Consider the following 26,786-nt stretch of genomic DNA (forward strand, 5'->3'; position numbering starts at 1 on the left):
TAGGTTACATACAGTGTTGCAGAACTGTTTGGATTTACATAGGCTACAAGTTGGTTCAATATTCCAAACAACTAGGCTAATTTATATTTTACCACGTCTGCCCGCGGGCCACTTGGGATAGCTTGCGGACCACACTTTGAGAAACACTGCTTTATACCACAGCTATTTGATTTACTTGAGATCTGCATGATTGATAGTTGTGTACAGGCCTGGTCTAAAACCCATATCTTGCACCCATAACGCCGCTTATCAATAAGATAACAGACTTCTATGGGAAGTATTTAATGATTTGTTACAGCATTTTAAAGGCCCTTTAACTCCACACTTACACAACAATTTGCACTTAGCAGGGCAGCATTTCTAGGCGTAGACTGACAACCAGATTTACATAAATAGATTTCAGAGCCCCATAAAACGGGGGCATAACAACTTTTTTATTCACATATGCAAGATTGGTGAATAAAAAAAAAAGTAACACATGGAAATCAATTTTCTGCTCCATTACAAACAACATCTGTGCAACATGAAGTCAAGAGTTAAGCCACTACTGCCGGGCTACACAAGTCAGAGAAGAACGTGTCCCTCTTGTGCTGCAACGCACCCAGGAAGTGGCGGACCCTCTCCTCCCGGCTAGCTGTGTAGCTATGCAGGGCTTCCTGTCGGCTCTGGGCATCCACAGGCGTCCCGTTGCTGCGGTGCTGTAGCAACTCAGCCACACAGGAGCGGTCCGCCTCCAGCTGCTGGAGAGCTTGGCTCTCTCTGTGCTGCTCGCGTGCTTTCTGTAAGACCATTCACAACAGAGGTTTTTAAAGTATATTTTTTTTTTTTTCCCTTTTATGCCTTTAATCAGATAGGATAGTACCCTGGAAATTCAGGTTCTCGCGAGAGCACAATGGAATTGTCTCTGCGAGACACTCTGGCAATGAGCAATGATGCACGTTACTTTTACCCCTTGCATTCCGGGGAACCAGCTAAACTGATGAAGACAGCTCTGCAACGTTGGAGGACAGTACACATTGGTCGTAGTGTTATCCGATTGCGTCGAAGTCCGAAATCATTCAGAGTAAACATGGTCTATAGTGTTATCCAATTGCGTGCAGTGAGATTTTTAAATGCATGCTTGTTGCCGCCCCTCGAGTTGGGCCATTACATTGTTTGTGGCCAGAACCTTAATCTTCAGACATCCCAACCTGCAAAAAGTAATTTCAGGGAGGTATCACGAAGGTGTCTAGATCCCAGACCCTTGTAGAAGCGAAGCGTACCAAGGGGATGGCACATGGCCAGGCTAGAGGAACACTCATGACATAGCTTTTTTTGCATAAGGAATCTTATTTAAAAGCACTGACTTAAAAATAACACGTATAGCTCAGTCAAGTCAAGTCAAGGCTTTATGGACAATACAGTGAAACATCTCATGAAATTTGGTTTAGTGGGACTGAAGACAGAACATTCAGTCAGAAAATACAGACAGTACAACATACACAACTCAGACAAGACCCAATGGCTAAAATACAAGAGGTAATAAAAACATATACAAAAAGTCTGGGTCCCTATAGTTTAATAAATAACTAAAATAATAACATACATAAATAAAATAGAAGTGCTAGTGCCTTAAAACAGACTGTTGGGAACATAGCAAGGGTATGTTCCCAGGACTTCATCAGGCTCCTGGACTTCCGTCAGAGAGGTTTTACCGGGCATGTACTTTACCTGAAGAGAGCGATGGCTGAGCTGGTACTGAAGGATGGCCTCACACAGGTTCCAGAAGGAGTACTCTGGCCACAGTACAGACTGGAACACCAAGCACGAGTACGAAGTCTACAGGGGAGGAAGCAAAGTGTACATACATTCATAGTGTGTATTAATACGGGACTCAGTAGAATGCACACCTTCGTCAAGCTCACTGGATCTGTAACAGATCCTCTGCCAAGGAAGAACCTATGGCATTTTATAAAATGGCCTGGCCTAAGATACCAGGTTTTATTGAAATAGGGCCAGTAGTTTTTGCATGATCCTGCTAACCAACCAACCAACAGACACAGGTGAAAAACATAACCTTATTTGTGATGGGAACAAGCACAGATATTAGAAAGCTAGATACCGCATTGGGCTCGAGTTCTATTAGTAGGCATACGTAAACACGGTCGCCATATTGCTGGGGGCAACACCTTTACTGTATATGGGCAACACCTGCCGGTAATCAGATACACCTGTTTGATTTCCAGTCAGAGTCACATGCTTCTTCATTGACCTCCAGTTATTGATTGCCCCCACCAAGATGGCGATCCTATTTACGTACGTTCGGGAGCCCGATGCCGTATCTAGCTTTCTAATATCTATGGTAACAAGACTGAGACAGCTGCCATGATTAGTGATAATTAAGTGACAAATTCATCACAGCCTGCAAGGTAACATCAACTAATTTTAAGTTTGATGGTTTACTTCAGCAGAGAGAACATTCACCTTTCATTCCTTAACAGTAAAACAGACACACTTGAAAAGAATCAAACACATTTAAAACCGGACAGAGTCCTATAGCTATTTCTCTATATGGCTCTGAAGCTGGGTGACTGAATAAAATCTGTTCGTGCAAATTGCCCATGATGTAACAATTGTTCAGGTTCCATACAGGACTGCCCTGCATGTGGGCAGAGGGATTGAGCTAGCATTTGTTACCTAATAACAGTGATGCATTAAACTACCGGTAATGTAAAACCCAAAAAAAAGTGGGATGCTGTGTACAATGTAAATAACATGCAAATCATGCAAACCCTATATATAAATATTTTACTTTTTATTATTTGTTAATTTGTTTGTTCTCTGTCTTGTATGTCTTGGTGACACAGGTACATTGGCTATTATGCCGCTCCGTCTAGCATCTTTTGTTTTATATGTGTGGAGCACTTTTGGTGCACTCTGTCAAGCATCTTGTTTTTATTTGTTTTAATATGTAATTATTTTAATTGTTAATATGTTTGTTATGTCTCTGTCTGCCATAACGTTACCATCATATTGTTCAATCATATTGTTATCATTACTGTGTCATGTCATGTGTGTTTTATGAGCGCTTTGGGTTGGTTGCACTCTGTGCATATAAAATGACGCTATATAAATAAGTTTGACTTGACTTGACATGTAATTGAGAATAGTGCAAGGGCAACATATCAATCGAATGAGTTGACGGTCATATTCAAAATTAAAAGACCGCAAATTTAAATATGACCGTCAACTCATTCAAAATCAGAAAAATGTGTAGTGATCTCCTAATTTTTTAGTGTTTCTCTCATGGCACTTAAGCTAATCCACTGTTTGCGATTTGGGGCTATTGCGTATACCGGAGCAAGCTCTGTAGTGGTTGATAAATGAAAAATATGGTCTCCATGGCTTATTATGACCGCCGCGCAGCGAAGCATAGGTCATATAGGTTTAGTCAGATTTTTTTTTTCTTTTTTTTTCGCATGCCCAAATTTCCGTCAAGGATTCCCGGGACACTGAAATACCGGGGTACACGAAACTTGGTGGGCATGTAACCCCACACATGGATAGCATGGAACCGTCGTTTTTCGTTTTGATCTGTAGCCCCCCCGCTGGACTGGACCCCCCGAAAGGAGGGTAGGGCAGACACAGTTCTCTGTGAATATCTTGAGAATTGTAGGGACTAGGATGACCATTTTTTTCCGTATGTTTGCCTCCAGGGGTCATGTTAACCCATTTCATGTGCACACATGTGCACAAACAGATACACACATACATTCACAGTAATCATACGTATGACACATACTCACACAGTAGACATATGTACGCTGGCATGCACAGGCACATACGCAGGCACACACACAGGCACATACGCAGGCACACACACAAGCACGCACGCACACACACACAAGCACACACACACACACACACGCACGCACACGCACACGCACACGCACACGCACACACACACATAACAAACATGTACATGCACACAATTCAAGAATTTCTCAGAATTATGAACAGGCAAGATGGAGGTGGGGTTGTATAAAATGAATTTTACATGTGAAATCTATGAACTAATCATGTTTTGGTACTTGTTGTCTAGCAGATACCAGTGAGAATTGAGTGTGGATAATGCAATTTAGTGAGACAGTTAGAATCATATAGGCCTTTCAGCGTGATTTATTTTTGTGGAAAAAATGTGCTGGACTGGGCGGCGGTCATATTTTCATCTAGTTTGATGTGTTTTAATGCAGAAAAAGACCCTGGGTCAATTTTCGCTGGAGTTACATTTTAACAACGGTCTGTAAATGTAGAAAACTGGAGGTGAACACTTCCTGGGGTTTTGAGAATGAAATGTCGTCTCATTCTTGATATAGGATTTCAGTTGCTCAACAGTCTGGGGTCCTCTTCATCATGTTTTCGGTTCCATGATGCACCTAATGTGACAGGTCTGAATCGCAGACAGGCCATTTTAGCACCTGAACTATTGTACTATGGAGCCATACTGTAATATGTTCAGAATGCAGGTTGCCATTGTTTTCCTGAAATATTCAAGGTCTTAGCTGAAAAAAATGTTATCTGAATGGCAGCATATGTTGCTCAAAACCTATACCATTCAGTATTAATTGTGCCTTTCCAGATGTGCAAACTGTCCATGCCATGGGCACTAATGCACGCCTGTGATGCACCCGTTTCCCTGAGCTAATACTTTATAGAAACAAGTCTGTTTTTAACGCAGTGCCATCCGGCGCCCCAAAGATCACGGCCATCCAATATTGATTTTTCAGCCCTGTTAACATTTATCTGGATCGCCACAAATCTCGGGCACTCTGATTCTCTGGGATGCTCTTTTTAAACCTGATCATGGTGCCAGTTAACCTAATTAGTTGTGAAATGTTCCTCCTTGTGTTTTATTTTAGCATTTCACCAATTTTCCAGCCTTTTGTTGCCCCCATCTCAACTTTTTCAAGACGTGTTGCTGGCATCAAATTCAAAATGACCTCATATTTTCCATGAAATACTCAAATTTGTCAGTTTCGCTATATGATATGTTGTCTATGTTCTTTTTGGCAACTAAATATGGGGTTACAAGATTTACAAGATTTGTAAACTGTATTTCAATGTAGCTGTTCTGATGTACATGACAGGGTGGAAGAGTCAGTTCTATGATAACTTTAATAAGAAGCATATGGAGGACGGATAAATAATATGTGAGGATTCATGAATGAGCTTAGTTAATAGGATCAGATAGATAGGATCAAACCCACTGGTGGGGGGTGAGATGTTGCCAGTGGGTTGGCTGGTTTCAGAATATGTTGACAAATGCCTTCACTGAGGAAGAAAGGAGTGAAAAATGAGCTATAACTGTGAGATGAGTGGTGATTACTGACACTTGTGCAGTTGATTAATCTTTGTGATCATCACTTTTTTCAGAAAATTAAAATCCCTGCATGTTTGTCTTCTTTCATGCCATAGAAACTCCCATAGCCCATTTAATAATGATATCTCTGTAATTAGTTTTGAGAAAGTGGAAACTGAAGCAGTTCCAAAAATTAAGAAGTTCCAAAGCTAACCGTAGCTTCTTCTGCAGGATAAGTGGATTGCCAATGCCTTGAATTATTGGGTTGAGCTTACATCACTAATCAGTGTGTGTAGCTTTCAAGGAGCAACAGAGGTCAAGCTAGTACCCAAGGGGAAATACTAACTGTTGGCAGAGTGGGACAAATTGACAGAGAAACCAATACTGCCAATTCGGTGAAAAGAAGGGATATTTATATGTGGATCAGAGCAGATCAGTTTTGTTTTTTTTGACCTGCAAACCATTAAGCAGTTGAGATTAATTCCCTAACTTCCCTCTACTTGAAGAACAAAAAGCATGGCATATAATACAGATATTAGGAAGAGTTAAACCATTGTGGGCAAATAACAAATAGAACCGTTCCGTCATGGCTCATGGTTATAAAGTACACAGCAGACTAATCTTGCATGCAAAGTTAACAGTTTAATTGCCTTACTTAAGTTTGGTTAGTCAACAAATATATGTTTATTTCATAAGTATGCATACAGGCTTCATTCAAATTATGTCAATTCATGCCTCCAGTAGTGTCCTACCCCTCCCTAATTAAAAGCAACCACCTATTGGAACACAGATTCCATGTGGTCAGTAACTGTAAACATGTTGTTTCACATAGGAAGTGAGCCTGTGTCTTACCTGCCAGAGCAGGAAATCGCTGAGGCGCACCTCTCCAGAGGTACGTATGAGCATGTCAGGGTTTGGGGAGTTACTGGTGTACAGACACTGACTCAGCAGGGCCTCTGACACATCACTTCTCATACAGACGCGCGCACACACACACACACACACACACAGGAAGTGGTTAGTATGATGATACATAAGAATGTCCTTCATAAATCACTGGTGTCAGGGTCCACAAAAGTGTCATCAAAAATAAAATCTTAGGTGTGTGGGTATTCTTTTGCGGTTACATTTACATTGGTGCTCAACTGACCTGGGTCTGATAAGCCCCTGTTCCACACCCCACGCCATTTCTCGGACTGCACTGGCGATCTCATGTCTTGAAGTGTAGGCGAAGCACACATTCAGGAAGCATCTGTGCAAATCGGAAAATTAGTTCAAGGCTTGAAACAGTTACCATTACCAATTACTATTTACCAGACTACATTACAAAAATTACAAATACAATATAGGAAATAACCTTGAGCTACTGGCAAAACTTCAGAGGCTATGGAAAGGATTATAGACATCAGTTTGGGCAGCCGTGGCCCACTGGTTAGCACTCTGGACTTGTAACCGGAGGGTTGCCGGTTCGAGCCCCGACCAGTGGGCCATAGCTGAAGTGCCCTTGAGCAAGGCACCTAACCCCTCACTGATCAAAAAAGTATATAAAGAAAAGAAAAGAAAGTTACTGTGAAAGTTTGTCCTGTTGCTTAAAATATTAGAAGAGAGAGAGATTCAGCAGCCTACTTGTTATGAGTCTTAGTGGCCAACACTGCCTTGGCAATGACTTCTTGCAGGTCCAATGGCAAGAGGGTCAGGTCCCCCAGCACCCGTATACACACACCATGCTTCTCCAGATTCTCTCTGAAATCACAGGAGGCAAATCACGGCATGGTTAACTTTAAGTTGGAACATGTCACTACTCCTATATCCAGAATCCACACCTTGGCATTATATTTAACTCATTGCCCGAGTTTAAGAGCAATTTTTTAACAATAAAGGCGACCTGGCAGACTCTGAAACATCTCTGAATCAGGACCCCCCCCCCCCCACCACCAACACCACCACCACCAGAGATATAAATAGTGGTTGAATAAGAATATTCATCTTCCCCTCACCTGCCGAGCAGCCCATCCCTAAAGTTTTACACACATGGCAGCATAACATTTCAAACCCTTTTGATCTGAGATCTACAGCTCTGTTCCATGTTTCGGGGCATCATGTGACGGAGTATAATGGGTGCTTATTTCGGTGGATCCTTGATGCAGTAGTAATGCAGTAGTGTTTCCTTGGTTTAGATTGTGCAGCCCGTTCAACCAAGACATGTGGACCAAAAACCCAAATCTGCAGTAAGGTTCCATGAAGATTTCTTTCAAAATATGTCTTTGATATGTAGGCTACACATGATGATATACTAGAAACCAAAATGATGGAACCTCAGATCTGATCTCTGATCTGAAAAGTTGCTCTTAAGTCACTCTTAAGAAAACCCGTCCAACAGGATAGTTTTCCAAAATTAAATATTTGTTTTCAAAGCACAATTCCGGAAATATAGAACCCTTCATAATGGAAGCAATATTTCCAGCTTTGAAGGCAGAGCCCATGATTCTGGTAAAAAGTTGTTGATATTTGAGCTCAGCAGCCATTCAAATTGCACTCCTTCCTTCTGTGCTCCTGAAGTAGTATGCTGATTGACAGCATAAGTATAATTGCTCGGTCTGTCGATGTTCTCCTACATTCCCCATTTACCTCAGTCAGAACTCGGTGCGGGTTCTCATTTACAGAACCAGAACTGTGTAGGTCTTTTGAGTGTCCACACAGAAGAGACAGCCAGAGGACCACACAGAGCAGAAAGTGAATCGGATTACAATTGTTGACTTACTCTTTATAAGCCCCTTCTCAAGAGTTTTTTTTATTTTTTTTTTACTTTAAAATAATGTTTCCAAAATAATTTTGATGATACATAAACTCTTAATATGGCGAACAGCACTTTTTCCGCACTCTAAGCAGGTCTTATCCCTTGTAAAATAGTCATAGGAAGTTGCTGTTTGGGTAGGAACACTGCTCCCATCCCCCTCCAGAATCGAAATGGAAAAGAACTGCTTCTTGGAACTCGAAGCTCTCTTTCTACAGACTGCTGTCAGTGCATTCCCTCTTTACTGTATCAGAGTTATTTTTATAGTTTGTTGCAAAGACGCACATTTAGGTCATTTATTATTGCGCTTCTCAACTCTAGGGGGACCCCGAGAGCAAATCTTCTTCAATGCTGCTTTAATATGATAACATTTATCAATAATATCTTCATGTCGTTTTCCTAGAGAATTTAAAATTTGATTACTACACATATTTTTCTCAAATATGTTTGAGAAAAGATCCCACCTTGTTTTAGCTTTGATGCACTTGAATCAGGTAATCTGTGCATATATAACAAGCTGTCACCATTAAAACGGCTACAAGGTAGTTTTTCTTTTTTCATCATGCAAGGCCTACATAACAAGTGCTGCCTTTATAAGCACCTTAGTTAGCACACAAAATGATTTCTCTCTTTCGGACCCATTTTCCCACAGAGGAAGATTTAAACGTACTGCTCTTCCAGAAGGCGGGTAAACTTCTGCTTTGCCAACTCCATCAGACCATCCACTTCATCCTTGGAGCGCTTGAAGTTCTCAATGCTGAAGGCGTACACAGTCACCTCACGGATGTCAAGTCGCAAACACCAGCGCAGAGTCTAAAGCGAAAACAGTGGTTCCGTTATTATCTGGATTATACACTTTGTGTCTTTGACTGAACAGTAAGTGGCACTATTTCCCTCTAAAAGGCTCACCTCTGCTAGTTTCTCAAAACCTTGACTATGCCCCTCTTGTCGCTCAACTTGCCGTTTGCGAGCATAACGTCTGTTTCCATCCATGATGAAGGCAACATGTTTAGGAATCGGTCCTGCCTGTAAAAGTGTGAATATTTGACAAGACCATTCTGCTAATAACAACAATAATATGTAAGTACTATTACATATCTTACAAGTGCAAAACATTTTCAATAATTTAAACGTACTATCATATTGTTAGCAACTGATCAGAAGGACCTGCTAATGATAGCCTGTGTCGGAGAGTTAAGAAAAGGAACAGGTGAAAAGGGCTACCTTCAATATGTTAGCAGAGATCCTCTCAATGAGGTTTAAATCTCCTTCTCTTATCCACGACATCTGAGGCTTTCTGTGTAAACAAAAAACGATCGATGCAACGTCATTATGAACTCAAAACTGAGACACCTTGGAGCTTTTCTCCTGCTGGCTGCATGATTGTGCCTCTCACAAACCAAAACGCAATCACCTGTGTGTTCCGCTGACAAAAAGCCAGTACACCAAACATGTGTCGGCTACCAACACTATACTACGGTATGTAGCAAAGATACTTTTCTGACCATAGTATTACAAATAATACGTGAGCAAAATAGTTAGGCTAATATTAAAACATCTAGCCTGGGTGAATCCAGACGAACCTGTAAGCAAATGTGCATTTGTATTGTTTGTGGTTCGTCTGGGTCCACCCAGTCTATAAAGCAACATCACCGTTAGTTAACGTTAAGTTCACCAAGTTCGCCTTACCTAACTATGGAGAAAAAACGCGTTGGGGCAATGTGGGGGGCCTGAGTGTGTGAGGTATCGATGCCTATAAGACCAATCTATAATACCAATCTAGCAGCTATAAGAGCGTAATAAAATATGGAACGACCTACACAGCAGCGTTTAAAGATCCACCGATTAGTGTGCATTATAGCCGATACGAACTGTTTATACTAGGAATGAATGGAAAGCTATAATTCATCTTATGCTACCTAGCCAGCTAGGGTTTGTTAACGTTAAGCATTCAGACTTATACAATGTACGACATGTTAGCTGACAATGGGCAACAATGCATATAGATAAACAACAACATTTCATATTTCCATTAATTTAATTTAGATTTGTTTCTAAGACTCGCAATTACAAGAAAGAAGAACACACAACTCACAAGACTAGTCACTAAGAATGACGTCCACTTCCTCCTGGGTAGTAGTGTTGTTCTTCGTGGGTGCTGAGATTGTTGCCCGGCAAACATTATGCGCGCCGCCAACTGGTTGGAGTAGGCTACAGCAATGGCAAACAGTTCTTCAAAACGAACAGCAGGTGGCGCCACAAACAAAATTTGCAACAGGTAGGATTTTGATTTTAAGTATTGTTTAAAGACTAGTCAGCGATCATACGCAATTTCAAGCCCATACATTTTTTGTCACCTTCAGAGACGATCCGTGAGCAACCCATCCCGTGAGTAGGCTACCTCTACAATTGTAAAAGAAATGTGTTCCCTGTAGGCAGCCCATGCTCCGGAAACTAAAAAAAAAAAACTAACAAAGTAGCCTAGGCTACCTATCTGATGTGTTTTGTTTGGTTTTGAACAAAAGCGTCTGAGAAATTGAAATATAAACATAGGCTAACCAAACGCAACGTCGGACAATCACTGACTGTACCTTTAATAACATAGGCCTGAAGGACGTTTTGCTTAGAGAATAAAACGATTGGGGTTTTCTATTAGGTTAAAACCACTTACTCCACCTAGGTTTGTCGTAGGCCTAAAGTTGCAGGTCTTTCAATATCCTCTGAATAGAAGCAGAAATCCACAGGGTGGGGGTAGCCTACAGCAAAATCCCCCAATAACCTGACAAAATGATAGGTCTATAATTTTTAGTGAAATACACACACATGAAGTCATTTGTGTCATTAAAACATTGTTTTATTAATTTGTTGTGATTTTACAATTTCAGGTCATTTGATGGATCCAATTTTAACTAGCTGTGACCATTTTTTTACAACACATGCCAATCTCTTGGTTCTGTCTCAGACTCTTCACATTCTTCATGATCCAAAGATGTAGGCTATATTCCTCTGAATACTTCACACCAGGAATACTTTCTTGAATGATTTGTGTTGGGTGCTAAAACGCTTGGCAGAGAAGAGCAGGAATCAAGGCCATCAGCAACTGTATTACAGATAGTCCATCCGAGCTGGCACCAGATGCTGGTTTCTGTTTCAAAATTCACATATACATTAATGTGCTTTATACAAATTGTCGGGTGTGATAGTCCTAAAACGTACAAGCTGCAATTCATAGAGCTATCAAGTTGTTTGAGTTCAACGAGAGAAATATCATAATCATATTAATCTTATGAATATGACAAGCCTAACAGGTTAAATCATTCACATTCAAGAGACACATGGCCAGTGTGGCCCGAGCTGTTCATGAAACTCTGGAAATCAAGACATAATGCACTGCAGCTATGGACACACCCAGGCACATTTTGTGGTCAAAATATGGGGGCAATATGATTACATTTTGGCATAACATTTTTTAATCTTCAGAACTCGCAAAGCCAACGTTTGCGGTCCTTTTGTTCGGTCTATACTGATCCAGTTTGCCTTGTCACAGTGGATACGATCATTATGGACCAGTCTCGTTCCTGTTACTTTATTCATAAATTTTTACAAATTTGTTAATTTTCTCTCTGGGCCTATAAAGAATTGTATTGGATCAACACAACCCAAAAAGCTTAATGCAAAACGTTGCCTTATTTTTATTTATTTTTTAATGACCCAATGTTTTTTGTTAGATTAGATTAACATTAAAAAAAAAGCATAAATACCTCTGTAGTCTTGCCTTTAGTTGTAGAGGATACAGTGTCTGCACCCTAAAATAAAACATTAATTATCATTATTTCTCAACATTCCTCAGGATGTCAACACTTAATATATGGATAAACTCTAATTCAGTTAATGTAAAAAAAATAAAAAATAAATGCTAAAACGTTTTTAAACAGTTATTAGCAGTGAGTAACAGTATTCTTTTATAAAGTATACTATGTGTGTGTATATATTATATTATATTATATTATATTATATTATATTATATATTTACCTCAGCATTCATGACAATGCAGCATACCAGCAGGATGATAAAGGCACAGAACAGTGGTTTCATCACGACCGTTATCTGTAAGCAACAAAAGCAGAAATAGTGCAAAGACGGTTGTAGCTATTCTTAACAGAGCGGTGAACACTTCCTACTGAGCCTACAGTACATAATGCGAGGACATACTGTAGCTTGAGATCTCAGCTCCCGACTTCCTCCGGGCAGCCGCACCGTTTCAATGTGCAACAAAAGGAGCAAATGGTTAATTGCAGGAAAGATCCTTAAAGGGAATTAAAAAAAGATATGCATTGTATCAAAATGAGCTTAAAAATATTGGCATATTGAATATCGGCACAAGTAATATAAACAAACTGAATGACCAGGTTGACTTTCATTAATCATTCTAGGGATACACATGCCTGATATAGGCCTATATAATATACACACATGCATGATATAGGTCTACACACATGACTGCAAAGCCAACAGTACCTCCATCATCAAGTTTGCAGATGACACAGTGATCTTGGGCCTGATTAGTAACAACAATGAACAGTTCTACTTGGATCAGGTTGATGAGGTGGCACAGTGGTGTCAATCTAACAGCTTGACACTGAATATCAATAAAACCAAGGAAATGGTAGTGGATTACAGAAGGCAGCAGCAGAACTACAGTTACACCCCACTAATGATCAGCGGGCAACCTGTAGAGAGAGTCACAAGTTTTAAATACCTTGGTGTCCACATTACTGAAGACTTAACATGGACTGTTAACACTCAATATGTTCTGAAGAAGTCCAGACAACGACTCTACTTCCTTCGTCAGCTAAGGAAATTCTAAGTTTCTACATCCATCATGAAGGCCTTCTACACTTCAGCGGTTGAGAGTGTTCTAACTGGTAGCATCATCACCTGGTATGGGAACTCCACAGTTAGAGATTGTAGTACTCTGCAGAGAGTAGTGCACTCAGCTGAACGTACTATAAGAACTCAACTCCCTGCTCTACAAGATATCTATTCCAGAAGAGTACTCCTAAGAGCCCAAAAGATTCTGAAGGACTCTTCTCATCCTAACAATGGATTATTCCTACCGCTGAAATCAAGAAGACGCCTATGTAGTCACAAAGCCAGAACTGAGAGACTCAGGAGAAGTTTTTATCCCCAGGCCATCCGAACTCTGAACTCACACTATACTGACTTTGCACACATTCACTCCTCAGCACTCTCAAACATTTCCCAACTCTGAACTCACACTATACTGACTTTGCACTCATTCACTCCTCAGCACTCATGACCCCCCCCCCCCCCCCCACACCCACACACACCCACACACACCTACAAGACTTTTAGCACTTTTACATCCCTCTCCCTATGCTACAGACCTTTTATTTATTTTCTTATTTCATCACACGTCAAAACACACACACACACACACACACACACACATATCTGACTTTCTCCAAATTTTGCACACTTTTTATTTATTATTTTTGATTTCTCCTCCATCTACCCATGTCCTTGATTGCCTAGCCTTTCTCCCACCCCCCCCCCCACCCCAACACACACACTTACATCATCACTGTCATCACTTCACATACATACAGCACACTGCTTGCTACAGTAAGCCTCCTCTACATACTTGCTGCACACTGCCCCCCCCCCCCCACATACACAGCACATTGTCTTCAGGATCTTCTCCAACACACATCCTCTACATACTTACAGCACACTGCCCCCACCTACCCACACACACACTACACAGTCACTGCTCCACTCCCCTCCCGCCCACACACACATCTTCACTGTCATCACCCACATACATCATACATACAGTACTCTGCTTGCAATAGTAAGTCCCTTCACCATACTTGCAGTACACTGCCCCCCCCCATACACAGCACATTGTCTCATGAGGAAGCTTCTCCAACACACATATTGCACACTGCCCTCTCCCCACATACACAGCACACTATCCCATCTCCCCTGTCATCCCCCCAACACACACACCAAGACCCCTGGCAGTTGGGTTAGCCCCTTGAGCCGTGGATCTGCCCAAGGTTTCTTCCTTGGTAAGGGAGTTTTTCCTTGCCCCTGTTGCTCTTGGGTGCTCCTTGTTGGTGCCCCCCACCCAATCCCAATCCTCCCCCACCTTTTTTATGCAGCCCTTGCCACTTAATCTACTAAACCCCTCTTCTACTGCACTTTTTACCTCCCCCCCCCATTAATGCACAAATAGGCTGACACCAGACATAATTTCACTGCATTTCTTACTTCCAGTAACTATATGCATGTGACAATAAACTTCCTTGTATCCTTGTATATAATATGGACCAAGTCACTGTTTGGCAAGTCACAAGTAAGTCTCAAGTCTAAGCAGTCAAGTCCAAGTCAAGTCCCAAGTAAATACAGAGAAGGGCAAGTCGAGTCCAAGTCCAAGTCACCTCAAAGCCAAGTCGAGTCTAAGTCCAAGTCCCAATCTTTTTCAAGTCCTGAACAAGTCATCAGGTGCTCTTCACTTAATAATGCCATTATTAGACTATCGATCATAATTTTAACACATCAATCTAATCTACAGTAAAAATGTTTTATAAATACAGATTAAAATATGTTCAATGGTTTTGTCTTGAAATCTTTTACGATATATGCATGCGCATACCTGTGTAATATACGCATGAGCATACCTGAGTAATCTGTACGAAACGGATAGCTACAAGACACTCATAACAGCAAATATATATTGTTTTTCCAAATTGCGGTGTCCACTGTAAGGATGAGTAATAATTTGACTGATTGCATTTCACTGTGCTAGGCCACAGATTTGCCTGCAATCAATTTATTAGGCTGTCTGCCAGTGGCGACTCATAAGGGAAGCCAAGGTCATGGTTAATGATTACAATAAATGGTGACGAGAAGAATCGTCACATAGGCTACATTAGTAAATTGCTGCGGTTAAATATTTTACGTTTTTATTAGGGCTGTCAAACGATTAAAAAAAGAACTAATTAATCTCATATTTTGAAATGAATTAATCTATATTAATTGCGATTAAAAAGTACATTTTCTCACTAAAGACTAAAGCTTCTTATATGGCATATTAAATAGAGCATAAATCACAATATTACTGAGTAACCACAAAGGTAAAAGTAAAACACTTCTATTTATTTAAAGGATAATAATGACAAAGTAATTTTGTTTTAAAGTATTCATTTCTTACATACTATACATGTGATGCTGTTTAACTCATTTGTAAAAGGTGCACTGTCACTTTAAGCCCATTGTGTGCCACTGTCCACACGTTCTCCTAATGATGTTTTTTTACCAGCTCCATTCAAATATAGCTATGGCTAGTCCACAAACTCAAACATTGTTTGTGCCACATGTATAGCACAATATTAACAACGATACGCATGATATTAAGTTGGCACAAACAGCTTTCATTCCTTTGGAAATAAAAGCATGTAATGACATGATGCTTGCTAGACATTTTCTGTTTGCAATTAAAAGTGAATTATGAGCCTGGTATAGCCAGTAGCCACCTAGCTACGTGGAATGTGTTTCAATCGGCATAATATCATGTGCTTCATGTAAACGAATTATTGAAGACTTCAAGACTCACCCAGTTCCATTACACAAAAGCAAAGACAACTCTTCATATTCTTGTCCATTTGCAGCCTGTCAAAGTGCCCTGGCTCTCACAGTTTATAACAGTAGTGAGTACCAGATAAATCCGCAATTTCCTCTAATCTAGTCTTTGTTTCCTTCATGATTTCCCTTCATAGGCCCACGTTTCTATCCCTTTTGTGCGCGCTGAGACGCGTTCTCAATTAAATGGAGTAGGCCGCTAGCATACGTTCAAGTTGGATCATCGTTATGTAACATGCTGTTGATACATTTTGACATTGTAAACGTTCTCTAACAAAAATGCAAATCAGTTTGCAGTAAAGCTAATATTTATTTATTATTGGTCCTTCCTCTGTCTCTTGGTGCCCTACACACAGTGCGTGATGCGTGGTGGTAACAGCAGCACTGATCACTGTGCTCTGCCTGTTTGTGTCCACTATGTGTATTTTGTTTTTTTCGTTGCGAGGTGAAAGCATCTCTGGGGTGACTGGTCCACGATCAGGAAATTCATTTTTTGACTCGAGACCTGTCAAGTCATTACAAGTTAAAGAGGCAAAGTCCGAGTCAAGTCTCGAGTGAATAGTATTCAAGTCCAAGTCGAGTCGCAAGTCATGCCGAATTTTATCAAGTCGAGTCTGAAGTCATTAAAATCATGACTCGAGTCCAAGTCATGTGACTCGAGTCCACATGTCTGTAATATACACATGCATGATATAGGCCTATATAATATATACACATGCATGATATAGGCCTATATAATACACACATGCATGATATAGGCCTATATAATATATACACATACATGATATAGGCCTATATAATATACACATGCATGATTTAGGCCTATATAATACACACATGCATGATATAGGCCTATTTAATATATACACATGCTATATGCATGATACAGGCCTAAACTTATCTCTGCTCTGTCTACACCCCTGTGACCATCAACGTCATGTAGTTACAGCCTGAGCTGGTGGACGATCATCATGACGGTACAGAACCAGGTTTTCAGAACATCGATGCAAAACCACTTTCTAACTGTAGGCAGTGACTGTGGTCGAAATGATTGGAACACAGAACTAATGTTGCACTACTTCGGTGGTGGTGTTCCAACGATAAATCCGAACCATTTCTTCCTCAACTCATGTTTCTAAGGCAAGACATGCAACATTGATGTGTTATTGCCACAAATAACACAGGCACGATTTTTTTCCGCCATGTTAGCAACTTGCTGTTAACTCCTACTAGCTGCAGAGAGACAATCCCCTAGCCGCAAAATCTTCCAGTCTTCCTGTAGGCGGTCACAAGCCAAGGTGGGCGAGGCCACTCTTTCTGATTCGCTTGTTTTTCCGTGTATTTTCTTTCATTGGCTAATGGGGGTAGAAGATCATTTTCACGTGTAGCATGCATATGCAACTTGGAGTGAGCTATAGTATTTCGAAAGTAACAAGTATTAAACGGTTTCTCAGTGAATGAGACCTTTAAAGACTAGTCAGCGATCATACGCAATTTCAAGCCCATACATTTTTTGTCACCTTCAGAGACGATCCGTGAGCAACCCAACCCGTGAGTAGGCTACCTCTACAATTGTAAAAGAAATTTGTTCCCTGTAGGCAGCCCATGCTCCGGAAACTAAAAAAAAAAAACTAACAAAGTAGCCTAGGCTACCTATCTGATGTGTTTTGTTTGGTTTTGAACAAAAGCGTCTGAGAAATTGAAATATAAACATAGGCTAACCAAACGCAACGTCGCACAATCACTGACTGTACCTTTAATAACATAGGCCTGAAGGACGTTTGTTTTGCTTAGAGAATAAAACGATTGGGGTTTTCTATTAGGTTAAAACCACTTACTCCACCTAGGTTTGTCGTAGGCCTAAAGTTGCAGGTCTTTCAATATCCTCTGAATAGAAGCAGAAATCCACAGGGTGGGGGTAGCCTACAGCAAAATCCCCCAATAACCTGACAAAATGATAGGTCTATAATTTTTAGTGAAATACACACACATGAAGTCATTTGTGTCATTAAAACATTGTTTTATTAATTTGTTGTGATTTTACAATTTCAGGTCATTTGATGGATCCAATTTTAACTAGCTGTGACCATTTTTTTACAACACATGCCAATCTCTTGGTTCTGTCTCAGACTCTTCACATTCTTCATGATCCAAAGATGTAGGCTATATTCCTCTGAATACTTCACACCAGGAATACTTTCTTGAATGATTTGTGTTGGGTGCTAAAACGCTTGGCAGAGAAGAGCAGGAATCAAGGCCATCAGCAACTGTATTACAGATAGTCCATCCGAGCTGGCACCAGATGCTGGTTTCTGTTTCAAAATTCACATATCCATTAATGTGCTTTATACAAATTGTCGGGTGTGATAGTCCTAAAATGTACAAGCTGCAATTCATAGATCTATCAAGTTGTTTGAGTTCAACGAGAGAAATATCATAATCATATTAATCTTATGAATATGACAAGCCTAACAGGTTAAATCATTCACATTCAATAGACACATGGCCAGTGTGGCCCGAGCTGTTCATGAAACTCTGGAAATCAAGACATAATGCACTGCAGCTATGGACACACCCAGGCACATTTTGTGGTCAAAATATGGGGGCAATATGATTACATTTTGGCATAACATTTTTTAATCTTCAGAACTCGCAAAGCCAACGTTTGCGGTCCTTTTGTTCGGTCTATACTGATCCAGTTTGCCTTGTCACAGTGGATACGATCATTATGGACCAGTCTCGTTCCTGTTACTTTATTCATACATTTTTACAAATTTGTTAATTTTCTCTCTGGGCCTATAAAGAATTGTATTGGATCAACACAACCCAAAAAGCTTAATGCAAAACGTTGTCTTATTTTTATTTATTTTTTAATGACCCAATGTTTTTTGTTAGATTAGATTAACATTAAAAAAAAAAGCATAAATACCTTTGTAGTCGTAGGGGATTTAGTTGTAGGGGATACAGTGTCTGCACCCTAAAATAAAACATTAATTATCATTATTTCTCAACATTCCTCAGGATGTCAACACTTAATATATGGATAAACTCTAATTCAGTTAATGTAAAAAAAATAAAAAATAAATGCTAAAACGTTTTTAAACAGTTATTAGCAGTGAGTAACAGTATTCTTTTATAAAGTATACTATGTGTGTGTATATATATATATATATATATATATATATATATATATTATATTATATTATATTATATTATATTATATTATATATTTACCTCAGCATTCATGACAATGCAGCATACCAGCAGGATGATAAAGGCACAGAACAGTGGTTTCATCACGACCGTTATCTGTAAGCAACAAAAGCAGAAATAGTGCAAAGACGGTTGTAGCTATTCTTAACAGAGCGGTGAACACTTCCTGCTGAGCCTACAGTACATAATGCGAGGACATACTGTAGCTTGAGATCTCAGCTCCCGACTTCTTCCGGACAGCCGCACCGTTTCAATGTGCAACAAATGGAGCAAATGGTTAATTGCAGGAAAGATCCTTAAAGGGAATTAAAAAAAGATATGCATTGTATCAAAATGAGCTTAAAAATATTGGCATATTGAATATCGGCACAAGTAATATAAACAAACTGAATGACCAGGTTGACTTTCATTAATCATTCTAGGGATACACATGCCTGATATAGGCCTATATAATATACACATGCATGATTTAGGCCTATATAATACACACATGCATGATATAGGCCTATTTAATATATACACATGCTATATGCATGATACAGGCCTAAACTTATCTCTGCTCTGTCTACACCCCTGTGACCATCAACGTCTCACTCACTCCTCCTCTTCTCAGGGTTTCCACCCATTTTCACTGACAACATTTCAAAACCTTTCCATGGCATTTATCTTGAATTAAATCTCCATGACCTTTCACAGCCTAGTACAAAATTACTTAGGCTACTGTACTATTTATGAAAAGTGCCAAGATGGATAAAATGTGTTTTCTCCAATCAAATGGTCTGGGCCGGCTTAATACAATGATGGACAGATGAGAAATGGTGCCTATGAGTTATTTATGTCACCTGAAGGACCTCATGGTTGATTTTGTTTACAGAAAAATATCTGTCGCTAGATATTTACATTTTGCTATTGCATATAGGCCTAGCATAGAGGCTATCGCAAGATACTGATTACGCAAAAACGATTAAGGCATATAATTTGTTGAGAAAAAGGATGTTTTGGCTGTTCTACCTAAAGGATTCACATATTCCGATGCTTTGATTGGTTAGGTCTATCTAAATGTGTGCAGAGGCATTTGAACCTGAAACACGCCCCATACGTGATGTCCCAATGGTCCAGGCATACCAGACTCAAATTCTGAATAGAATTGAGTCTGCTATCTAGTTCTAGCAGGCAATCAAATTCTGTGACATGATTTATGCTCCTATATATACGTCCTTGTTTTTTTTATGACTTTTCCAAAACATTCAATTACAGAATTCCATGATTTATCCAGGTCTGGAAATGGGATTTTACAATTCCATGACTTTTCCAGGTTTTCCATGAATGTGGGAACCCTGTCTCAGTAGGGCAGTGTTTTTCAACCTTTTTTGTGCCACAGCACACTTTTGACACTTAAAATGTCCCACGGCACACTAACATCCTGTGTGAAGAAAAAATAAACATACTATAGCCTAAAATTTCAAATAATACACAGATATGGCCTAATTATGGCTTCTATGCAAGACCTGCTAAATAAAACAAGCGCCCTCTGTTTCATTTCCCCGGCACAGTGGTTGAAAAACACTGCAGTAGGGAGTTGTATAGTTTTCAGTCTTGAAAATGCCAGCATGCCAGCTGAAGGCTGACCAGTGTAGGCTAATAGGTTAAAGTGCAAGCAGGGGTTTAACATGGAGCTGTCTTTTGCAACAGATGGTCAATTCAATTCAACAATTCCCTGCAGACTGAGTCAATTAATTTTCTCAATAACAGGTAGGCCCATTACTCTTTTTCATTAGAAAGAAAGAAAGAAAGAAAGAAAGAAAGAAAGAAAGAAGAAAACTTTCTAGCATGTGAATTTTGTTGTGTTCCACCAAATATATTGTACAATTTCCACAAATGCATAACACGTCCTTACAGCTAGGCCTGTAGACAAAGAGCAGTGTCACGTCTCATTGTTTGTTTTGTGCAATTATGACTTTGTGTGTGTGTGTGTGTGAAAAAAAGCCCGTTGCATCCTCAAGGAGCCATCCCACTGTGACGGCCCTCTGGCAGACATTACTGAGCAACAAAAACACAGACAAATAGACTAAAAAACAGTTTCTACCCAGCTGCTAAAACCTGATTTTACATAGGCTATGAAATGAGAATGCCAGCATGCATTGTGTATGTGGCTGCATGTTTTCTTTTAGACTTTTAATTAACTTATTATAAAGCCTATTTATTTATTTATTTAAAAATGTATTATATATTTTTCTTTTATTAAACTCCCCTTTGCACAGTTATAGACGATGCACTTATACATTTCGTTGTAGGCTACATTTACAATGACAATAAAGCTATTCTATAAACGCGCCAATTCAACGCAGCTGAAGTAGCCTACTTCGCTACTGTAGTGGGGCGGAGATTGCGTCCATTCGTCAGCTGGCTCAACGGCTTCAGTGTTTACGAGTTCCTTTATAGCAACCTTAACACTAAGTTCTGTGCCTAGCGATGCATTTGTTTTAATTTACTTTAATCACGTCCCTTGCGCAAGGTTAAGGTATGTATGTTACGATCAGTAACGTTAATTTAACCATGTGGACTAACGTTTAAGTTATTCTTTTGTAGCAAGCCACCTATTAAGTCGGATAACAGAAAGTTATTTTGACGTTAACCAAGATAACAAAGCTAACACAATGCTACTGTGGATAGTGAGTGAAATCCTCAGATTGAACCTTAAAGAAAGTTATTAATGAAGCATATTGTCTTTATCGGTAAACATATAACGTTAGCTAAAGTGGCGAAATCCACTCTGGAATAACGTTATCATAACTTGCCTGTTTATTGTAACCAACATAAGCTAACGCTAGCAACCGTGGTTCTACCATGTATCAATTTGGTAACACTAGCTTCTAGCTATCCCTCTAGCATAAGTTGGCTGACTTATGACTTTCTAGCGTGTGTTTTAGCTAGGTTATAACGTTACTTAAAGTTAACTAAAGCTACTTTAGTTCACCGTCTCTTTTGGAATAGAACTATTAGGCTACTAACAGTGGAATGTTTTGTAATGTTTTCATGATTAGGTAGTTAGCGAAGTTTACTAACTTGAACTGTTCCATGCTATCCAAGTTAAAATTACGGTAATGTTTGCTCATTACAAACGTTGTTGCAATGACTAGATATATATAGGCTAGTCATTAGTTTGTTGATGTTGATGGCTTAACACTTGCAACGAAGTTAGACAGCTACTACTGTCAACTGTCTGTCCTGGTATAACAGGTGATAACAGAAGTTAGCCGTTAGCCATCGTTAGTTTTTGTAACTTAGGTGACTGTAAGAGATACACATGTTAACGTTAGCTTGTCCTAAAACATAACTGTGCAAACTGATAGCAGCTACGCTGAAATGAAGTTAAGATAACATTATAATGCTTAGGGCATTTCTCTGCAAGAATTGTGTTGGCAAGTTAGCAATTGCACTGAAATATTCTGCATATACCCTGATATACTGATAAAGGTATCGATATACTTGCTATGATGATAAATTGTCTGAGGACAACTGGGTTATAGATAAATAGACCGCAATAAGGCTTTCGACGCATCGGTGAGAGGAATACTTATCCCGTGTTCTGAGCATTAAAATCTCTGTCCAGTCACATGAGGTTTGTGTACACCCGCGTTTACATTCAGGTACTGAGAGTTGGGATTGCAAGGTAATCAGAGCAGTGAGAGATACTGATTAATTCGATAAATAGGTCTGCTAATAGGTAAGCTTTGCTGCTGCCATGCCTGTAGGTTGTTATGTAATGTGGTGGTTTGGTTGTTTTGTTTCTCTACGTACATTGCCACTTATTCATGGTACAGCCCTTATATTCATAACACGATTCATAACGCAAACATGTGTAGCCTGTATAGTTGACTTCAGCTTGTATTTCTTTAAACCTGTGCATTCTGATTTAAGCTAATATTAATCTTTTATATGTGAGAAAATATCTCTAAGTAGTCTCTAGTGTTCTTTAAACATTTGCTAAGGTGATGTAGCCTAATAGTATACTACTGACATTTTCAGTGATGTTTTATTGTTTCTCAGTCAGGACATTTGCAAACTCAAGACTTGTGCTATGACAACCTCACAGAGGCACCAAGACACCAAAGTATCCGGTATGCATCCATGCCAGTGTATTACTTGAGAACAAAGACCTCTGCAGTAGCCAACATGTTTAGCGACTTTTCAGAACGGTGAACCATGTCATTATGACATTGACACCTCCTCTCCCTATGTTCTGTGTGTTCTCTCTCACTCACACACACACACACACACTCACACTCTCACACACACATTCTCTGCAGTGGGGTACAAAGATATGGAGTGGCAGACGCCAGCTGTGTCTGAGAAGTTCCAGAGACGCTTTGGCTGGCGCCCCAGTACAGCGGACAGTGGGGACACAGGGTTTGGTGCCACCCCCTCGGACAACTCTGAAGGTGAGAGACCCTCTCATACATCACCTCCCGACACAGACCCTCTCACTGTCGTTCACGTGATGGTTGCGTAACTGGCCTGTAACCTGTGTAGAGCTGAGGGACTTTTAAAAAACACTGGTGAAGTCCCCTTGCAGGATCAGATTCTGTTGGCTCCTTTTAGAAGGCCACTATCATATCATCCCTGCAGTTAGGGAAGTAATAGAACTGGCTAAGTAAATATGACCGCAGTAAATATTCAAATTGCAAATATCAGGTTACTGGATTGATAACAGAACATTTTTGGAGTATAATTCAGCTCTGGAGATTGATTTAGTGAATACCCTGGACCAGTGGTGCATTTTTTTTTTGTTCTTCTAGTGAACTATTTTTAATTTATTCCTTGGTTTCCTGGGTTAGATGTGTGCAGTGTGATTCAATAACACCCTCCCCACCCTACCCTCCTCACCATTGCGGTGGATGGCAGGTCATTGATACGATAGTGTCACTGCTTCCCATAGCTCTGATCCTCATCCACCGTGTTACTGTGATCTGCTTGTATGCAGTGTCTGTTTCATATTGGCATATATTTATAGACTTGGCTGGCGGTGATCCTTGTGTTCCTATGAGATTTTCTCTAATGGGGATTGAGTCGTAGGCCAGCAGTGTCCCCAACTTGTGTTTCATCTCCACTGAGGTGCTTTGTTGGGATGAGGAAAATTGGAAAGCCAACTGGAAAATTAGAACCCATTCCCCCTCTCGATCTGTCCCCATGCCCACACCCTGTGTAACATATAATGCGGACAGATTAGCTGTACCATTGGGCTGAAGTACGGGGAAATGAGATGTGGATATCTGTGCTTGAGTCTCTGAAGGCTAGTGATGTGTTACATACACCATTAATGGCTCTCAATCATTACTTTTTCATGCAGCCAATAAATGGTTTCGAATCAGTTTATTGGGAATGGGTTTATTGGGCCTGTTTTAAATGGAATATTGGGTCATGAAAACACCTTAAACGGAATATGCTCCCAGAAGGATAAATGTTGTAAGCCTGTGCATGCTCATTCGCACAGAATTAGGATAAAATGAACCAATTGTCTCTCACGCACTTTCCTAATCATGGCGAAACAATGGGCACACTTTTGGAAAGACGAGGAGACAAACTTATATCTTCCACCTGTTCAGTCAAAGATTTTAGTCATGACGTTGGGAGCCTATTTGTAGGCTGCGTCGCTGACTTATTCGGAATAATGTAGATTGCTATGTAAACAGGAATATGCTCAAAATGTGACATTCTACTTACTTGTAAACAGGTTAAACGGAATTTGGACAATAAACTGATTCAAAACCGTTTATTCCCGGCATGAAAATGTAGTGAGTGTTGGGAGTGTTATAGGCCTATAGTATTATTTTTTTGTGTGGTTAGTGCTTGACAGATTACTCTTTCAGTCTTTTCGGCTGTGCTCTCAATAGAATAAAACCACTGGAAGAAGAACTACGTAATGATTTAATTGAATTACATCACACTTGTAATCTCTTAGTTCTTATTTTCCACGTTTTAGGAAGGTTTACAGTAATCAGAGTGTCTGCTCCTGGAACACCACAAAATATGGCTTTACCTCCTATTCTGTGAATGCAGATCTGGATGGTCCACAAATTCACCCCTTCACGGTTCATGTCACTCGGAAAATGCGGGTGCATATCTGGTCAGAAAGCTTCAAGGAAATGTTAAGGAAAATGCCTACTTTTTCGTGTGTATACACACTGGGCTTGTCAACCAGATGGCCGTATATGGCGGGCCAATGAATCTCTGGCCTCTTCCTAACATTGTCTACCTATTCAGTTATCAGCTCAGGATCAGGCAGACAATCGCCATTCGCTAAGACTAATTTATTGAGATACGGTTCGCAGTCCTGGGGTGACAATGACGGGCTCAACATGCCGGTCTATTAGCCACACCATCTTTCTGAACCCATGCTGCGTGCGCACCCAACCTAGGCTCTGGATGTTTACATTAAAGGGGTCCATAGAACCATCCAAAAATATCTGTATATGCTTTGTGGGATTGAATTCAGTATTTGATGACTATGATGCACCCTGCCAGAATGCACATCTGCCGGAAAAAAACCCCCCTGAAATAATTGGTTTAACTTTAGCAGGTGTCGATGATGGAGGTGAGTGAGTAGCTGGAGATGACATACTTATCAGCCTGTTTTGCTCAAACCGATCTGAACTCCAGTGCAGGCTTCAACCCCAGGGGTGTGGCACCTCAGGCAAGCCTGAGCCTGACCTCAAGCTCTTGCAGTGTGTTTGCTCTCCTTAGGAGCACATCTGGTGTGAAAATGCACCGCAAGGGCTCTCGTGAGGGGCCGCCATATCAATCGGTTGGTTTTATGTTTTTAAAGTCTTTATTTGGAGGTTGCCTAACGATGTTCTTCCCGCTTTCACTGAATAGATAGATAGATAGATAGATAGATAGATAGATGCATAGACAGACAGTGAAGATGAAAAGAAAAAAATACAAATTAATAAAACAATTATTATTACATTACATTACATTACATTACATTTGGCTGACGCTTTTTTAACCAAAGCGACTAACAACATGGTAAACAGTAAGTTTTAGAACAATTCTCACAATTTTAGGACAGTTTAAAAAAACACATTAGAGTACAGTAAGAATAAGTGCGTCGGTGAGTGCTGTATTTTAACAGTTACTTGTCAGTTTAAAACGGCTGGTGAGTGCTAGGATCAGTAAGACTTGTTGTAAGTGTTGCTATGAGAGTAGATGTTCTCTAAAGAGCTGGGTCTTCAGGAGTTTTTTGAACGTGGAAAAGGATGTCCCTGCCCTTGTAGGAACTGGCAGTGTGTTCCACCAACGAGGAACAACAGATGAGAAAAGTTTGGATTGGCTTGAGCGTACCGGTGGTAGAGCTAGACGTCGTTCGTCGTCGTTCGTATAATAATTAGGTAATAATAATAATAATCATCATTTTAATAAAAAAACAAGAGTAGTAACAATGACAATAACAATAATAATTTGTAAAAAAAAAGGTATTGTACTCAAAAGTCTAACCAAGATAAGATAAGTAAAAGATGTATTCGTTGAGCACAAATTCCATTTAGTTGAAAAGCAACTCTAGTGGAAGAATTGACAGTGGTTTGTAATTTGCAGTGTTGATTTGTTCACTGAACAAATTGTTCCAAGTTGTCCAGATCACATTCACTGGATGACTTGTGAAGCTATCTGCTGCTGGCCACTTTGGAGTTCACAACAATCATACCTGTAGCTTTTTCTCCTGTTAGACTGCATTACATCCAGTTGACTTCTGATATCTGTAGTAGCCTAGC

The 26,786-nt window shown here is 40.0% G+C and overlaps 2 protein-coding genes across 7 annotated transcripts in view; one reads left to right on the forward strand and one right to left on the reverse strand.

Moving 5' to 3' along the window:
- Window positions 1–266: 266 nt before the first annotated feature.
- On the reverse strand, window positions 267–25,669 carry dhdds (dehydrodolichyl diphosphate synthase). 3 transcript variants are annotated; one of them, XM_042105804.1, is made up of 10 exons: window positions 25,660–25,669; window positions 20,394–20,399; window positions 9,357–9,425; window positions 9,042–9,158; window positions 8,803–8,945; window positions 6,965–7,081; window positions 6,489–6,590; window positions 6,191–6,305; window positions 1,711–1,818; window positions 267–779 (listed from the first exon to the last, which is right to left on the reverse strand). In XM_042105804.1, the coding sequence occupies exons 3-10, from the start codon at window positions 9,417–9,419 to the stop codon at window positions 537–539; spliced, it is 1,008 nt and encodes a 335-aa protein (XP_041961738.1). In that variant the 5' UTR covers window positions 9,420–9,425; window positions 20,394–20,399; window positions 25,660–25,669; the 3' UTR covers window positions 267–536. The 3 variants fall into 3 exon arrangements, with proteins under 3 accessions (XP_041961738.1, XP_041961736.1, XP_041961737.1); XM_042105802.1 differs by lacking the exons at window positions 20,394–20,399; window positions 25,660–25,669 and adding an exon at window positions 10,228–10,656 and having other exon boundaries at window positions 9,357–9,429; XM_042105803.1 differs by lacking the exons at window positions 20,394–20,399; window positions 25,660–25,669 and adding an exon at window positions 9,822–9,839 and having other exon boundaries at window positions 9,357–9,429.
- cep85 (centrosomal protein 85) overlaps window positions 17,330–26,786 on the forward strand; it is a 28,455-nt gene continuing 18,998 nt past the window's right edge. The window contains exons 1-3 of one of the 4 annotated variants that reach the window (XM_042105753.1): window positions 17,330–17,352; window positions 23,065–23,135; window positions 23,325–23,456. In XM_042105753.1, the coding sequence (XP_041961687.1) occupies window positions 23,096–23,135; window positions 23,325–23,456 (172 nt within the window). In that variant the 5' untranslated portion in view covers window positions 17,330–17,352; window positions 23,065–23,095. Of the gene's footprint in view, window positions 17,353–21,355; window positions 21,536–21,576; window positions 22,116–23,064; window positions 23,136–23,324; window positions 23,457–26,786 lie in introns of those variants that run through there. The other 3 variants (XM_042105752.1, XM_042105751.1, XM_042105754.1) reach the window with 3 other exon arrangements.

This window comes from Alosa sapidissima, chromosome 10 (genome assembly GCF_018492685.1).
Source record: "Alosa sapidissima isolate fAloSap1 chromosome 10, fAloSap1.pri, whole genome shotgun sequence".
Lineage (NCBI taxonomy): Eukaryota > Metazoa > Chordata > Actinopteri > Clupeiformes > Clupeidae > Alosa > Alosa sapidissima.

Excerpts from the sequence above, each read along its gene's own strand:
- dhdds (XM_042105804.1), bottom strand. The coding sequence starts at position 9,419 with ATGTCGTGGATAAGAGAAGGAGATTTAAACCTCATTGAGAGGATCTCT. Across the intron at positions 9,159-9,356 it reads TCTCTGCTAACATATTGAAG|GCAGGACCGATTCCTAAACA; the intron begins GTAGCCCTTTTC and ends ACACTTTTACAG. Across the intron at positions 7,082-8,802 it reads ACCCGCCTTCTGGAAGAGCA|AGAGAATCTGGAGAAGCATG; the intron begins GTACGTTTAAAT and ends CTGTGATTTCAG.